The 16,683-nt window shown below is 39.1% G+C and overlaps 1 protein-coding gene across 1 annotated transcript in view; it reads left to right on the top strand.

Moving 5' to 3' along the window:
• The window catches only part of C1H9orf135 (chromosome 1 C9orf135 homolog), a 92,009-nt gene extending 75,635 nt beyond the window's left edge, over nucleotides 1-16,374 (top strand). Inside the window, exon 6 of the mRNA XM_036176274.1 lies at nucleotides 16,108-16,374. Within this exon, the coding sequence (XP_036032167.1) occupies nucleotides 16,108-16,290 (183 nt within the window). The 3' untranslated portion in view covers nucleotides 16,291-16,374. The remainder of the gene's footprint in view (nucleotides 1-16,107) is intronic.
• Nucleotides 16,375-16,683: the final 309 nt, after the last annotated feature.

The following is a 16,683-nucleotide window of genomic DNA, read 5'->3' as shown; positions in this document are numbered from 1 at the left end:
GTCTGTTTGAGGCTTCTGTTGGCTGTAGCTACTGTGGACTCAAGGGAGGAAGGAGTTGTTGAGGTTTTTCACTTACTTGCTAACAACAAAAACAAAGATCTCAAGAGCTGATACAGGAATTGTGACTGAAAGAGACAGTACTGAAAAACTGATTACAAATGAAATGTGTAAGTTTAATATAACTAAAACCTCAATGGAGTTTTGCTTTTTATCAGAATTGAAGATTATAAGAATTATTTGAAAGAACAAATAGACTAAGCAAATAGAAAAATGTTTTGAAAAGGTTGCAAAACCAATTTAGCTTTTACAAGGTTAGAGAAAAAAGAATTTATGATACCATATTTATTGTATGTTACTCTCTCGCTATCCTTTTTTCTTACTGAAAATAACTCTTAATCCTTAACAACAGAAAATATGGTAGCTTATGGATGGATATATTTAACACATACAGAAACAATTATTGCAAGAGAATTGTCAAAGACCTTACAGAAATGAACAAAGAACATGTATAGGCAATGTATATGGTCAGAAATACAATTAACCAAATAAATATAGGTAAAAGATACAATTTAAAAGTAAGAAATATGAGTTAAATTAAGAATTTTGCTAATAAAATTGGCAATGTTTTTTAAAATGATGATGGGAAATAAGGATGGGAGGAGATGGATAGTTTTGTTTGGTGTTAGACAGGGATACATTGTTTCATCTTCCTGGGAAGGAGTTTGCCAGTTTATATTAGGTTACTATTTAACCCTATAAGTCTCATTTAAGGAAATTTCACCAAAGAAAAATAATTCAAAATAAAGATAAAGCCACATATACTAGTCAGTATATTATTTATAATAGTAAAACTTGGAGAATGCATGAATATATGTTATTAGGGATAATGTTAATATATTATGATCACAGATGGCATTGTACAGCTTTTACATTGTTCATGAACATTGCTTAATAAAACATTGAAGGTTAAAAAATTAACATTAATATGTATAGTTCATCAAAACTACATAAAATATAGATAAAATTAAAAACTTGGAAAAGCTCTCAAAATGTTGGCAAAATTGGCCATTGAATGTGAAATTTTGGTGATTTTTTAATCTTTATATATTTTTTAGAATTTTCCAATGCAACAGGACTTATAATTTATGATAAAAATTTATAGTCCACATACACATGCAAAAACTTGTTTTCAAAGGCTAATGAGATGGCTGAGTAGGCAAAGGCTTTAGCTGACAACCTGAGTTCCCGCATGGTGGAAGGGAGAAGGAGACTTACACCCAAAAGTTGTCCTCGGACCTCCATGCACACCGTGATACATGATTCTCCTCTCCACAAGAAATCAACACAAGGAAAAGCATAAGGAAATACATAATTCCAAAATGAATTTCAGGCCTGTTTATTTTTCACAAGACCTGGCTCTAACTTTCAACAAAATGAAGTTGTGAGTTCTAATTCGGTGCCTGGTGCTGTGATAAAATACTAACGTGAGCCCTGGCTATAGCCCATCATCATGAGGGAAGTTACAGCAGCAGGAACTTTGAAGGAGCCAGTTATATAGCATTGTCTCAGTTACTTTTCTCTTGCTGTGATAAGACACCATGCAGAGATAGAGTGTATTTGGTGTTTAGTGACAGAGGCTTAGAGTACATGGCTGGAAGTGTGGCAGCAGGCAGGCAGTTCAGCCCTGGAGAAGTAGCTGAGAGCTTATATCATCTTGATTCACAAGTGTGAGACAGAGACAAACAGACCGACACACACACACACACACACACACACACACACACACACACACACACAGAGAGAGAGAGAGAGAGAGAGAGAGAGAGAGAGAGAGAGAGGATAGAAAGAGACAGACAGATGGACAGACACACAGAGACGGCAAGCGTCTTTTGAAACCTTAAAAACTGCTCCCAGTGACATCTCCTCCAACAAGGCCACACCTCCTAATCCTTCCCAAACAGTTCCATTAACTAGGAACCAAGTATTCAAACCTATGAGCCTACAGGGGTCATTCCATTCACACCAGCACACACATTTACAGTTGAAGGCAGATGAGAAAAAATGCTGCCATGCTACCTGCTTGCTGCTTTTGCTCAGCTGGCTTCCCTCACTCTTCCACAGTTCAGGGTCCAGTCTATAAAATGGTGCTGCACACATTTAAGGTGGCTCTCCCATCTCAATTAACAATCAAGACAAACCCCACAATCATGCCCACATACCAACTTGATCTAGACGATTCTTCAGTAACACTCTATTCCCAGATATTTGAGTAACACAAATTGGTCTTTAAGGGTTTTTAAAACAAAGAAAAACAACCACAAAAAATAATACAAATTGGAGTGTGTAAGGAAGTGAAGGTGGATCTGGGAAGAGTTGGGAGAGTGAATATGATAAAAATATATTGTATAAAGTTCTCAATTTGGAAAAAAACTCCCCAAGGCGATTCTATTTTGTGTCAAGTTGATAGTGAAAACTACCCAGCACAGACACCTAATTAAAAACCCACAAAATACGAAGGACAAAATATACAGAATGTAGCTGTGTTCTTGGAGGACATAAGTGTTTGGCCACTCACTCTTTTCACATTGTCCACGTTCTTGCTAATATTTGTCACTTTGCTCGAAAGCTTTTGTGGCTGTGAGCATGCCGGGGCAGTTGTCTGGCTTTAACTGTAGACTTCTGTTCATTCGCTTCTCCCTTGATGCCAAAGTAATTGAGTTTGAGACCTGGCTCTAGCACTGCTTTTCATAACACATTAGTAAGTGTTACAGTATTATATTGTGACAAGACATTTTAAATTGTAACAGGCAATGGTTAAAACACAGTGGAATAGCACTCAACTCTTACAATGAAATTAACATGCACACACACAAGTGTATGATTCACAAAATGCTGACAAGGAAAGAAGAATATCTGTTACCCCATTAGAGACTTGACCATGTGATCTTTGCATGCGTTGCTTTCTCTATTCATTCAATCTATAACCTTCACATATGCAATTATTGAGCAATTTTGAAAGCGTTTACACTCACATTATTTCAAATGTTTGTGAATTGAGACTTTATTTTTATACTGGTCTCTTACATCAGCTCAACCCATGTTTGTAGGGCAGAATGTAGAAAATAAAGGGAATGCAGTTGGTGCAGAACAGAATCAACTTTCTTGAGGCATGTAAGGAGATTCTCTCTTCCATCTCCTATATTCTGTTGGCAAGGTTTGCTTCTGAGATTCCTGTTTGAGTTCCTAAATTTTCATTCCCAGATTTCCCTTGGTTTGTTTTTTTTTTCATTCTATTTCCACTTTCAGGTCATGTACTGTTTAACTCATTTCCTCCCACTGTTTCTTTATTCATTTTTTTCTTTAAGGACCTCTATCATGTTCATAAAGGCTATTTTGATTTCTTTGTCTTATGTTTAAGCTATGTTGCAGTACTCAGGACCTACTGTATAAAGTTTCTGGACTCTAGTTGAGACATATTATCCTGCTGTTATTGATTTTTGTTTTTACACCAGAGTCTAGGCATCTGGGTTTGGATGATTGTCATTCTAGGTGCTGATATGTGGTCTTGTCTTTGTTGGGCGAGTGTTGTGTTCCTTTGTTTCTGTTGCCCCTTCTGGTTCTTAGGAGAGTGTGGTGGCTGTGTGTTGCCTGGCAGGATCCTTCCAGGTGTAGCCACTAGGGGTCTGGACAAACATGTTTTTAGATATTGGGAGCTGACACTTAGAAATGAGAGTGGGCTGGAGGGTGTGATGGAGATTGGATTTGGAGGGAGGGAGGAAGAAGTAAACATCTGTTGTTAGCCCATGTGTTTCCCTCCAAGTTCTCTAACTCTTAAATTGAACAATTTGATATGATATGACTCGACAGAGACACATTGACTCTGACCCATTATAAATCTCATGAACAGGTGACCTTCTGGAGTAAAGACTTTGGCAGACATTTTATTCTGTCAGTTTGAAAACTGGATAATCTTTTAATTCCCCCATGCACCTGGTAAGTCACTAATATTCCAGGATTGTATTATAGGAAAGTCAGCTTCCGAAGTGCCATAGTTTTCCCACAGAAAGATGTCACCATTGTTCTGATTGCCATGTTCCTCCTAACAGTAGTTAGGTACCATACAACTTTGCCTCTAGCTCAGTTCTGTTTTAGAGAATCTGGGATTAGGAGAGATTTCACTTTCTTCTTTTCAATTGTTGGATTTCTGCAAAAAACACATGTGTTTTTTATAAAGGAGAAAAAAATTTTTTTTTGAGCTGAGGATCGAATCCAGGGCTTTGTGCTTGCTAGGCAAATGCTCTACCACTGAGCTAAATCCCCAACCTGGAGAAAAATATTTTAAAAATTGAGATCCTTAGGCTTCAAATTTACATGTGATACATTATGTCATATGGTTGTAAATACAAATCATTGTCAAAGAAAGATGTCCTTATTTAATCCAGACTAAAGAATAAGAAAAATGATCTGTGTGTTTTGTATGATTGGAATGGTAGGACTAATATCAGTAGCTAGTGTTACATAGGCTGCTATGAGTGTTACTGCCTGGACCTTAAGGTGTGATGTTACTTAAAAAGGTCAATTTATCTGTCAAAGTGAATATTCATATATATCTTCCTATTTTTCCTTATAACAAAACCTTCTTAAATTGGGTACATTTGTTAGTTGTGTAGCAATTTATATTTGTACTCACAGCCTCAGCTCCTTTATATCTCTTGTGAAATTTCCTTGTGGTTGAATGTCTAGAATTACACAAATGCTGTAACTGGAGTTTTCTCCAGTCCTGCTCAGGCCCACAGCCGCTCAGACCCAAGTAAACACACAGAGACTTACATTACTTATAAACTGTCTGGCTGTGGCAGGCTTCTTGCTATTTAGTTCTTACATCTTAAATTAACCCATTTCTATTAATCTATAAGTTTCCATGTTGCTTGTAACTTATCAGTACTTTACTTCTTGCTTCTCATGGCGGCAGCATCTGGCAGCATCTCCTGACTCAGCCTTCCACTTCCCAGCTTCTCCTCTCTGCTTATCTTGCCTATATTATACTTCCTGCCTGGCTACTTGCCAATCAGCATTTTATTTAGCAATCAATCAGAGAAACACATTCACAGCATACAGAAAGACATACCCAGTACCCAAGCATGTTGTTAAAAGGAAAATGCAAAATATCTGTATCATGCCAGAAGAAAGAGCCATCTTCTGATATGGGATAGAAGAAAACAAAATGTTAAGGAACTATTCTATTGCTACTAATCTCAATTCTTTGATTTTATTTTGATTCTTTAAACTTTTCTTAAAGTATGAATTTTATATAAAAATTTATAAGATATATATATATATATATATATATATATATATATATATATATATATATATATATAAAACTTTTGTTATAATATTAATGGTCATATATAGTACTAACTAATTCTAGGAAAAAAATTGCTTCAATTAGCTGCCTATACATGTTTTTGTATTTGAGTCTCTATCAGTTTTCTGCAGGGAATCATGACCAGGCCTAACATCAAATTTGAAGTCTCCAGAAAGATGATGGGGCCCCACAACAATGATTCCACATGGACAATAATAATACCACTAAGCTGACATCACTCACAGATCAGCTTTGGACTACAAACTGCTTAGAACAATTTTGAGATGGCTAGCGGAAATGATCCAGTTTCACAGACTACTTGAACAAGGACTTGATTTGATAAGTCCTCAACTTTGGCATTATGCAGAGACTGGTCAACAAATGATATAGCTACCTTTCCTAGAACTTGACAACCCAAAATTTTTCTTTTCAGAATAAATATGCCTTCACCTACAACCAGCAGGAAGCAATTTTAAGAACACAACACCCACATTCCCAATGAGGTGGTGTGGGGCAGGCAGTTTTTGGTCTATCAGTGGGTTTCTGGTCTGGGATAATTTTCATTCTTTAGGAGGGTTGGGTACAAGTTGTTGTTGTTAATGGCTAGGAAAAAGGCTAAGCAAAGGAATAGAGGATAGATTATTGAATCTACTTTTAAAAGACAATTACTAGTTATAAATACTTTACATTGGACTGGATTTTTATATATTGTGTACAAATTATATATATTGAGATTGATATTATCAGAAAATGCTGTATGTATATTTCTTTTCTTTTTTATTTTTTTGAAGCTGAGAATCGAACCTAGGGCCTTGCACTTGCTAGGCAAGCGCTCTACCACTGAGCTAAATCCCCAACAGTATATATATTTCTAATCTTGTTCAGTATATTGTACTTAGACAGTTCATTTAACAATGTAATGTAATTTGCTAATCCTTGAATGTTATTATTATCAACTATTAGGATGTAAAGAAATGAAAGTTAGTAATTAGACATTACAATCAAACTTGTAGTCATATTAGGTATGTTTACAAGGTCGAGCAGAGATACTTTAGATAGACAGGTCATCTACAAACCCTTTAGAGATCTACAGAATATAGCATTTAAAATGTTTTAATAACTTAGAAATTTTTACTTTTTTTTATGACTATGAGACATGTCTGTTCCTGGCAGTACCAATCTACTTCAAAGAAGATATGGGCATTGAAGAAACTGCATATGGAGTTAGCTTTCATTGTGGCAAACGTTAGCCACTGGACAACAAAGTGTCCTCGAATCAACTGCTGACAATCAGGACAAATAGGACACGAAACAAAATACTACTCTCACTGAATATGAGGTTGAACTGTAGGCCTTGTGTACATCCTACTTCACAAATGAATCTGTCAGATACACTAAGCCTATAGGCTGAAGAAGATTCCCCAACACTGCAGAGGAACCTGGGGTGACTGTCCAGGCAGCTGGCTATTTCTATCAACTCACATTTTTTTGGAAGCTGCTTGCTTGCACTTCCTGTTTTACTAGCTAATATTATTTCTTTCTTGGGTCTCTGAGGGAGTTGAAGATTAGATAGTTGTGGTTATAGTTAGTTGAAAATTAGATAGTTACAGTGAGTTGAAGATTAGATAGTTATAGTTAAAGATTAGGTAGTTATAGTTATAGTTTTCCTTGTTAAGAATTTCAGAAAAGAAACTCACTAAAGAAGTGTAAGTGTATAAATTGAAAGACATTATAAGATAGTTCTCTGTTAGTAATATAAGATAGGATAGAAAGTGAATACAGTACATTTTGGACTTAGCAAAATAGGATAGATAATGGGATATTTTCTCTGAGTCTGTCAAATGCAAATGGACTAGACATTGTTGAGGTATTTATTGCTTGTATATATTGTATATAGTTATTGTACTTATTGTATATAGTTTTTCTTATATTAGTTATAACTTTTTTCTTTTTATTAGAATAAAAGGAAAAATGTGGTGATGTTTTAATTGTGCTGAAATGTGATTTTATTTGTATGTTAATAAATAAAGTTTGCCTGGAGATCAGAGGTCACATAGCGAGGTCACAGAGCCATAAACAGAAGTCAGGCGGTGGTAGCACATGCCCTTAATCCAATCACATGGCAGGCAGAGTCTCTGTGTGGTCAAGAACACAGCCAAGCCTGGTGACACATGCCTTTAATCCTAGTACCAACCATAGAGACCTGGAGGTCTGTATAGACGGGCAGTGACAAGGAAGTCATGTGGCTGGGCTTAGAACCAATGAGAAGGCAGAACAGGAAGGCAATAAAAACACAAGTCAGATGGGAAGAAGCTCTCTCTGTGGAAGTGACTGTGGCGAGATGGTAAGATACAGTAGTTGTGGTTCTTTGCTAGTTCTCTGATCTCTTTGGCTATTTACCTCTGTATTTGGCTCTGTGTTTCTTATTTAATAAGACTGTTTAAAACTTCATCTACAAAATGCTTTTGCCTTTATAAAATGTGTTCACTAAAAAGAAATAGGAAATTCTTCTTAAATGTATAACAAAATGCATCCCACTAGTTACACATTTATTACTGCTGTGCCAGCTGATTACTATTATTTTTCTAATACAACCATCGAGAGGAAATAACATCCAGTGGGAATCAACTCACTGCAGATTAGTGAAGAACTGAGTAAGGTTTGTCACCCAGTGTCACCCAGCGTAGGTAAGGCAGATTCTTGCCCATGTCCTCCCATGCTGCTCTGCATGTGTGCTTTCCCAGGGGGAAGGGACGTTCTTCATTCAGGTACATAGGAGTCATGGAGTTTTTATACATTTAAAATAAAAAAAGAATACCTTACAGGCAAGCTATAAAATAGGTACTTTGGTTTTGTCCAATGTGACATTCACATCAGAATGCTTGCTGCTTTGAATGCCTTTTAAGAGTAAATGAAGTATCCCAAATGCGTGTCCTTATGGGCACACAAGCAAAGGCGAGCCGTTGCTATATTAATGCCAGGTGGGCAATGGCTGTCATTACAGTACACACAGGGTAGTTCACAGTGGCCGACTTGGCCAGGAAACAACCCATTATACATGTTTATGGACGAGCTGGGTGGATGGACAGAGACTGTTTTCAAATTACAGTACACAATTAGGCAGCTAACAATGTTTCCGAAGACTGATCTCCAACTGAAAATGACCTTGAAAAATAAAACGATCAAATAAGAAAGGAACCAAGGAAACAGAATGAAATCAGTGAGAATAGACCCTTAGAACGGCCTGTTGGAAGGTTTGGAAAACTTGGCTGAGGATTAGGTATACATGTTGACTAAGAAACAGAGGTGTCATTTTTATCAGGGTAAAATGATGCAGGAGATAATGGTATACAGGGGTACCCACATAACTTCTGGGAGAGTCAGGAGTGGTTTATTCTCAGAATATAGGTGACTGAACCATGCTTCTTTATTCTAAAATACAAGAATATGGCACCCAGGAAGCACAGGGTGTCAGGGTGGGATGAGCTATGAATAGTGTGTATCAGTCTACATGATAAAACCTGTCACTCATCTTTCGAGTAAGTGAGGGTCAGTTGGGAAACTCCTCACTAAGAAGCCTATTGTAACATCCTAGGCTGCCTGCCATGGTCTATAAAAGAGAAAGAAGGACGCAGAACAAAAGGATGGGAAGAAGAAACCTCCTCAGCCAGTTTTCCCCAGGCTAGCCTTCTTCTGTGTGCCCTGGCAGCAGCTTCAGTGGTTTCCAGCATGTAACCAGGCTCTTAACCCTCGGCGTTCCTTTCTTCTCTGCCTTTTATCGGCATGCTTTATTGAATTCCCTTAATCCTTTTTCTGAGCTGCATATGCTAAGGTGACTAGAAATTGATTCACTCCACTGTGTTTAGTTAGGTCTGGCTCTGTCGCTTCTTTCCAAGTTAGTGTTATTGGTGTCCACTGAATTCTTTAAACTACAATACTCTCCTTGCTGCTTCTTACCTATCTTCCATGACTTCTCTTTTGACCCAGACATGGGCACCACTGACATTTGGGTTCCAGAACACCGCTCATCCAATTTTACCCAATCTCAGAGAATTCATCTGTCCCATTAGCTCTGCATCCATCATTCTGGGTGTACAGTTTTTGATTATATAATGGAAACCTTACAAGAACATTTCAAGAAATCCATAGAGAGAGCCACATAACTTCTGTTAGAGTCAGCCATTACTTATCCTCTGTAGAGGGGCAACTAAACCATGATCCTTCATCCTACATAAATCAACATGTAAACCAGAACAAGGACACATAGCTATGGTAGAGTTTTCAACTTCAGGAAAATTCATGGAGTGCAATTATGTAATCCACAGTCCATAACAGATACCATCCATGGTCCCTGTGATGTTCTCTACAGCTATTTTCTCCCTGCCGATGATCACTGTTGCGTGTAGGGCACTGACTTCTCTCCAGGCCATCTGTCCCATCACACCGTCTTCCAAGTAAACATTTTGTACCAAAGCCATCTCAAATTAGAAATGTCTAAAATGTGACTCATAATTTCCCCATAAAAGCCCTCCCCCTTCCCTGCATCTTATTCTTTTTAGTGGTGTTACAACTCTCCCCACTATGCAGATTTGATGCTATGAATCATCTTTGATTCTTTGTATGCAGTTAGCCATGAAAATGCTCTAAGCTCTTTCTGTGAAATGTCCCTTCTCTATATTCTTCAGAAAACTCTGTGCAATAATGCTTACTATGTACACATGAAGCACTAGTTTCCAGCTATCCTTATCTATAAAGGGCCCAGAAAGATCTTTCAAATCCTAATCCTGCCTCAGAGAAACAGGCAGAAATCATGGTCGGGGTAGCACTGAATACTGGGCCTGCCAACAATCTGTAGTAATTTGAATGTCTGTTTCTACATATGATTCTAAACACTCTTCCCACACCCACTAAGGAAACATTAGACAAGGATTTTAGATATTCTTTTGGGATACTGAGCATATGATAACTGTCTGCAGCTTGTGTTAGAAGAGGAAGTGAGTCTAACTGGTAGCTAGCCTTCTTCCCAACTCTATCACAGTGGAAAACAATTCCTCTCTCCAGGTAAAAATCTCCTTTTGATACCACAACTTAGTTCTCATAAGGAGATTGAATACTCCCCATTTCTGCCCTCCTCTCTTTGCCTTCTCCCCCTTCTCTATCCACTTAAATTTTTGTAGACAGGATCTCACATGGCAGCCCAGGTTGACCTCAAGTCAAGGCAGTCCTTGGGCCTTAGCCTACTAAATATCTTTATTCCAGGAGTGAGCCACTGTGCGCAGATCAATCTCTCTCAAAAATACTCACTTTCTCAAAGATCATCTCCCATGCCCTGTGCAGTGAAAAAACTAACAAATAAGAGCCTAGACTACTATCCTTTCAAAGTCCTGTTCTAAGGCTGTCCTGGCTCGCATCTGGAGACTGGCTTTCAGGATCAGAACTCCTTATCAGAATGGCTCCCTATGCCAAATCTAATCATGCAACACACCTGGTTTATGCCAAAAACCTGTTTTTCTACTGGAAGTATAAAATTTTGGTGCATGGAGACTGGGTTGGATGTGACCAGCGCCCAGTAAAAACCCTGGGCATGCATTTCTAATGAGTTTCCTCTGTAGAGAGGCTTTAACCCTGGTCTGGGATAGCAGTCCAGGGATCTGCACCTGGTATCCTCTGGGCTTTGGCCCAGGCACCTGTTTTTGATGTTCATTTTGCTGTATATCCCTTTGAGATAATAAATAACAGCTGTGTGCAGAATTTAGATACACAACCGTGTATCTTCCTAGAAAATCAGACTCAAGGGGGATTGGAGGTTCCTGACCCAACTTAATCTTCTCCCTAAAAAGAGGAGAGAAAGAAGTGTACTAAAAATGACTATAATCCATGCTCCACCCCACATGGATAGATGCCTTTTGCTGAAAGCCAAGTCTGCTCCCTAATGTGGAATCTGCATGAGCTGTGTCTCTGCTGGAAATGGCGCTGTTGGACTTCTGAGGCTAGATAATGAAAAGTGATGCATATTCCTCAGGATTCACTTTATGTCAAGTTCATTCTCAGAATTTGGTCACCACTGAGGAAGCCTGAGCAAATACACAGGAAGGGCCTGTGCAGTCATTCCAGCCAGGAGCCTGCAGCAGATCCCAGTGGGAACCTACCATCACTACCAACCATAATGAGAGAATGTTCCCAGGCCTTGACCCTCAAGGCACCCTCAGTCTGATTCCCTAGACATGGTGTGAAGAGGTGCTATCTTTGCTGTACCGTATCCAAATTCCTGACCCAAAGAATCTGGAGGTGTCATAGAATGGCCACTGATTTACACTACCAGAGGTGGATGGCTTGTGATGCAGAAACAGAGTTGGTGGCTTTCCCTAAGTGGACATCTAGCTGTAGTGAGAGGTACATGCTTAGCATCATGATGCCAGGGAGAGTGGAGTCTCTATCTGCATCTATCTCTGGCAGGATACTCTGGTCCACCTAGTGATCTTTCCTTGTTGTCTTTAGTGGCTAACATAGATAATCACTGAAATTCTCAGCCCCTTCCCTTTCTAATCTTGGTTGGAAATGGCTGGCCCCCTTCTACTTTCATTGGTACTATAGATGCCACAGAAGCCTCTGTGACTCACATTCTGTCTCTACTCTAATGCTTATCTTTGCTGTCTTTATTAATACCCTGTTTTCAGAACTGCAGCTCCTTCCAGATTGGCCTCACCACAATACCCAAAGTGGCTCAGGATAGATGAATCTTAGAGGTCCCTTCTGTCTGACCATCAAAAGCAAGAGAAAGGCAGTATGAAAGGTCACCAATTTTAAGAGTTCCCAAATGGCCTGGGTCCAGGAGACCTCTATGTTTTTCTGTTTTTATTATAATTTCCCTACTATACTTCTTTCTGTCCAGAACCAAGGGACCCTTCATGGTTAAAGAGCAGGGATGGGGAAAACATTGACCTTTTCTGATGTCCTGATTTCCTTCTCTTTCCGTTTTTCTTCCTAAGGTTCCTTAGATGCTATCCTCTCTCCCTGACTCTTCTGTAAGCCATCAGAGTAAAGGGCCTTTCTGTATACATTGAAGGGAACCCCATCATCTGCTGTTTGGTGACTGCTGTTCGGACCCCTCAAGCCTGGTCATTTACAACGAGGCTAATACCTTGCTGGGGAAAAAAATAGCTTGTTTTGCATGCTGCAAGCCAACATTACTTTGTTCTTTGCCTGGTGTCGTTCTGAAACACATTCTATACTCCCCTTCAGCAAATGGGTGGATACAGACACTGAGGGGAAACACATTAATGATTTTTTAAATCATCTCCCCCTGTGTATTGATCTGCCTGGTACTCCAGATTGCTTGCTTGTTCAGGACTCCCACTACCCCAGCTTTGCCTTTGGGTCTGAGCTGCAGTCACTGTGGGGAACTTGCCTTTTCCATGTTCCATCTCAAGGTGTTTGAATTATACTTTGAAAAGGTGTCTTGCCTTACTTCCCAGTGAGGAATTGAATCTCCCCAGCTCCTGATGAATTGTTTTTGTTTCTGAAGGCCTATGTTGTTCACCTGGTCTGTGTTGGGATCTCTCTGCTTCCCAGTCATCTCCCTTGCTACAACCTCACCCACCGTTTGCCCTCACTACCACTTTCTAAAGTGTGCTCTGCTGCCATGGTTCTGACTCATTTCCTTGGTCCAAGAGCCTCAGTGTTCTGAGAAATTATGTCAAGATGCTTTTAGCAAGATGCACAAAATCCAGCTTAAACCGAGTCAGGCAGTAAAGGCAATTCATTGGCTCACATTTTTGAAACATTAAACTTTGGGAAAGGATCAATACAATAATGTGTCCTGTTTCTTAAAGACTCTCCAATCTCCTCTTTACAGTGTTGGCCTCGGGGGCTGGAGAGACACTGAGTTTCAACCCTGGCACTGAAAATAAGTAAAAAAAAAAAAAAAAAAAAAAAAAAAACCTTAATCTCATGATCTTCCTGCAGGGAAGCTTCTATTTTTGCAATCTTGTCTAGAAGCTTCCTCATTTAGGTTGGCAAGGTCTCTAATGATTTGTTCTAATCTTTGAAGACCTGCTGACTTGAGGATGGGGTGAAAATATACCAATTTGCTTAGGTAAATTAGATTCTGCCCCTTTTCCTGGACTGAGGTCATCCTGCTTCACACTGGCAACTTCAAACTGGGAAAGGGAACTCGGGGAGAGCTGGGGTGAGCTCTCAACATTCTGTGGGAAAGATTAAGCTCAAATCTTTATTACCGACCTTGCTCTGGTCCCTTGAAATGGGCAACAGCAGGGGTATTTATGCCATGGAAACTGGCTGCTGTTACACAGTGGCTCATTTGTTTAACCAGCAGACATGCTGCAATACATGTTAACAGGCAACAGTCTTTTTAACTAGTTTCTCTAACTTTGGAATCACTCCCATCAATGCACATGTTGATTTTAAACAACGCTTTTACTGAGATATAATGTACATACCACAGAATTCATCCCTTTTTAGGTGTTTGGCTTGTTTCACTTTGAGGAATGTTTTCACTCATGCCACAGTAACTATTTGAATTTCTCTTGGTACTAAGAAATATCTGTTTGTCCATCCATCAGAAGATGCTGCATGAGTTACTGAGAGCCAATTCCAACTGCAGTTCTTAAATCCAGTCTTGTTTTCGCCAAGTGCAGCAGTCTGGAGAGCAGGTCCTACATCTCACCTGGACAAAGCCATAGAGCTGGCCCTGGTGTGAATGCCATTGAGCTGGACTGAGGGTGTGAGAGCAGACCTGGCCCCGCTCCTTGCTGTCTGCTACATTGGGTGAGAGAGCTGAGGCAGTATTGGAAAGCCCTACCTGGTGGTGACTATGAGGGAAAGCTGGCAGGCTGACAAACCCAGCTACCACCCAGAACCAGAACCAGGACTACAAGGTAGCCCACCCCAACACCCACCTCATCTATGAACTGCTGGAGCATGGGAAGGGACCTGCAGATCCAAAGCTTCAGGATCTCCATGACACAAGGCAACAATATGATATCCAAGAGGAGTCCCAGGGAGGGTCCAGTATCTTTAGTGTGGCAGAAGCAAGTAAAGACGTATGGACAAAAGGGTAAACTGTGTGACTCACTGGGCCACACTACAGCTTCCATGCTGAGATTTTGTTTTGTTTTATTTATTTTTTGTTTTTACTTTTAAATTTTGTTTTGGGGGGAGGTTGCAAGGGCAGAGGGTGAAGCAAAGGGACAGAGAGATGTGAGGGATTGTGATGCATAATATGAAGCCCACAAAGAATCAATAAAAAGTAAAAAAAAAAAAAAAGTCTTTTCTTCCTCTAGTCTTTTAACACTTATGCTGCAGGAATCATTTCCCTAAGACATGACACTTTGACTTGTCATTCACCTCATAAAAATACATTGCCCTCTCTTCCTGTAAGTTGCTAAAGGAACACATTTGAAACTCTTCAGTTTGACTCCAGTAAGGAAAGGAATGAATGGGTAGTTTGGACCAATAATACAAAATCTCATTAAAAGTACTTGTATCTGATTGATGGACCATGTATTCCTCCATCCCTCCATCTAGCCTTCCATCCATCCATCCATCCATCCATCCATCCATCCATCCATCCACCCATCCAACCAAACAACCAAAAACAGAAAAATCCTTCCACCCTGAAAATAGCACCCAATGTCAAAAGCCAAAGTCCAAACCATGTGGAGCAGCATCATGAATTTATTGTATGGATGTATGATATCATTGTTTATGCTTCTGAAATGACTCTGGATTTCAAGTCAGACAGATCTGGTTTATAACCACTTAGCACTGGCTTCCTTTACCCTCTCTCCTGGGTCTTTAGGAAAGTCTTTATGTGCAAAACGGGAGTAAGAATCAAACCCCAGTATCTCATTACTGGATCAGAAGACATCAACTCTAAAGTATTGTGCTCAGCCCATAATGGGCACTCCACAGATCAGTGGACACTGTGATTGAACACATGGTTAAAATGTCAATAAAAAAAGAAAATCTGAGAGTGTCTTTGGTGTTCTTTAAGGGTTTCAGAGCTTGCGTGATTTCATTTCCATCTGGTGCTTTAAAATTAGAACTGGTTTAAAGCAGAAGTCGGGTGATCAGTTTTTTATCAGGCTTTATGTTGTGGATCTGCCATCACTCCTGGTATAGTTCCAAAGAACCAGTTCTTTCTTGGGAAATGGTCAACAATAGCATCATACTTTATTACTATGAAACTTTTAAATGAAGTGACCTAAAGATAAGCATCTTAAACTCTATTGGGCTGTTTTGAGTCAAATTTCTCATAGGAATGAACCTTGGAGATTGGCCCTTACCATTGTGGGAAGCATGATTTAGTAATTATTAAATATTTAGCACAAGATATTGTTCTTCAAAATAAGCCTGACTTGTCAATCAACAATATTGAAAGTAGTTAATCCTAATGACTTTGGTTTTATTTAGATTATCATAATGTTTAAACTGGCCTCTATACTTGTCCTTAGTTTAGAAAATTTATACATGCATAATAATGTACATGTTTAAAGACTCATCAAACTACTGTGAGGTAGATCTTCTTTCAGGGTTGGAACTACTTGTAAATGCCCAGCCAGTGTTTGGTTGTTCTTCACTGAGACATTTGGTAAAACCAAATTAATCCATTGTTATTGTTGAAAATTCACCTTTACTCATAAGAACCAACCTTTGGAGCTTGCTCCTTTGAACATATACTTCATTTACTGAACATTATTTCTTTTCTCTCATTGTAGGCTTGCCCACGTCAAGATGAGTACTCCACAGTCTACAGGAAGTGCCGTTCACAGTTCACAGACCTAAATGGCTCCAAGAGATTTGGCATCAACACATGGCATGATGAGAGTGGGATTTATGCTAATTCAGAGGCCAAGCAAAAACTCTATTCATTGGCAAGCAATCCAATTATCCCACATTAAAAGCAATATGTATGCAATTAGACTCTCAGGTTAATGAAAAATAACAAATGTACTAGTAATAATTTCCTTTAATAAATACAAAGTCCTGATCCAATGAAATGTTTATATTCATATTCTCATGGGCTCCTCTATATTTCTCCAAATTTAGCATATACACCACTAAGGTGAGGCACACAATTGTAGAATGTATTTATGGCTGCTCTCTTTGTTGTATGTAATATGCATTTCTTTCATTGTTACAAAAATGTGTAAAACTAGCACTATCCAACTTGTAATTGTTTAGCATGTAGCTAATATTTATTTATTTGTTTGTCTGTTTGTTTTTTGAAGCTGAGGATCGAACCCAGGGCCTTGTGCTTGCTAGGCAAGTGCTCTACCACTGAGCTAAATCCC

This window comes from Onychomys torridus, chromosome 1, assembly GCF_903995425.1.
Source record: "Onychomys torridus chromosome 1, mOncTor1.1, whole genome shotgun sequence".
Lineage (NCBI taxonomy): Eukaryota > Metazoa > Chordata > Mammalia > Rodentia > Cricetidae > Onychomys > Onychomys torridus.
This window is presented reverse-complemented; position numbering and strand designations above follow the sequence as displayed.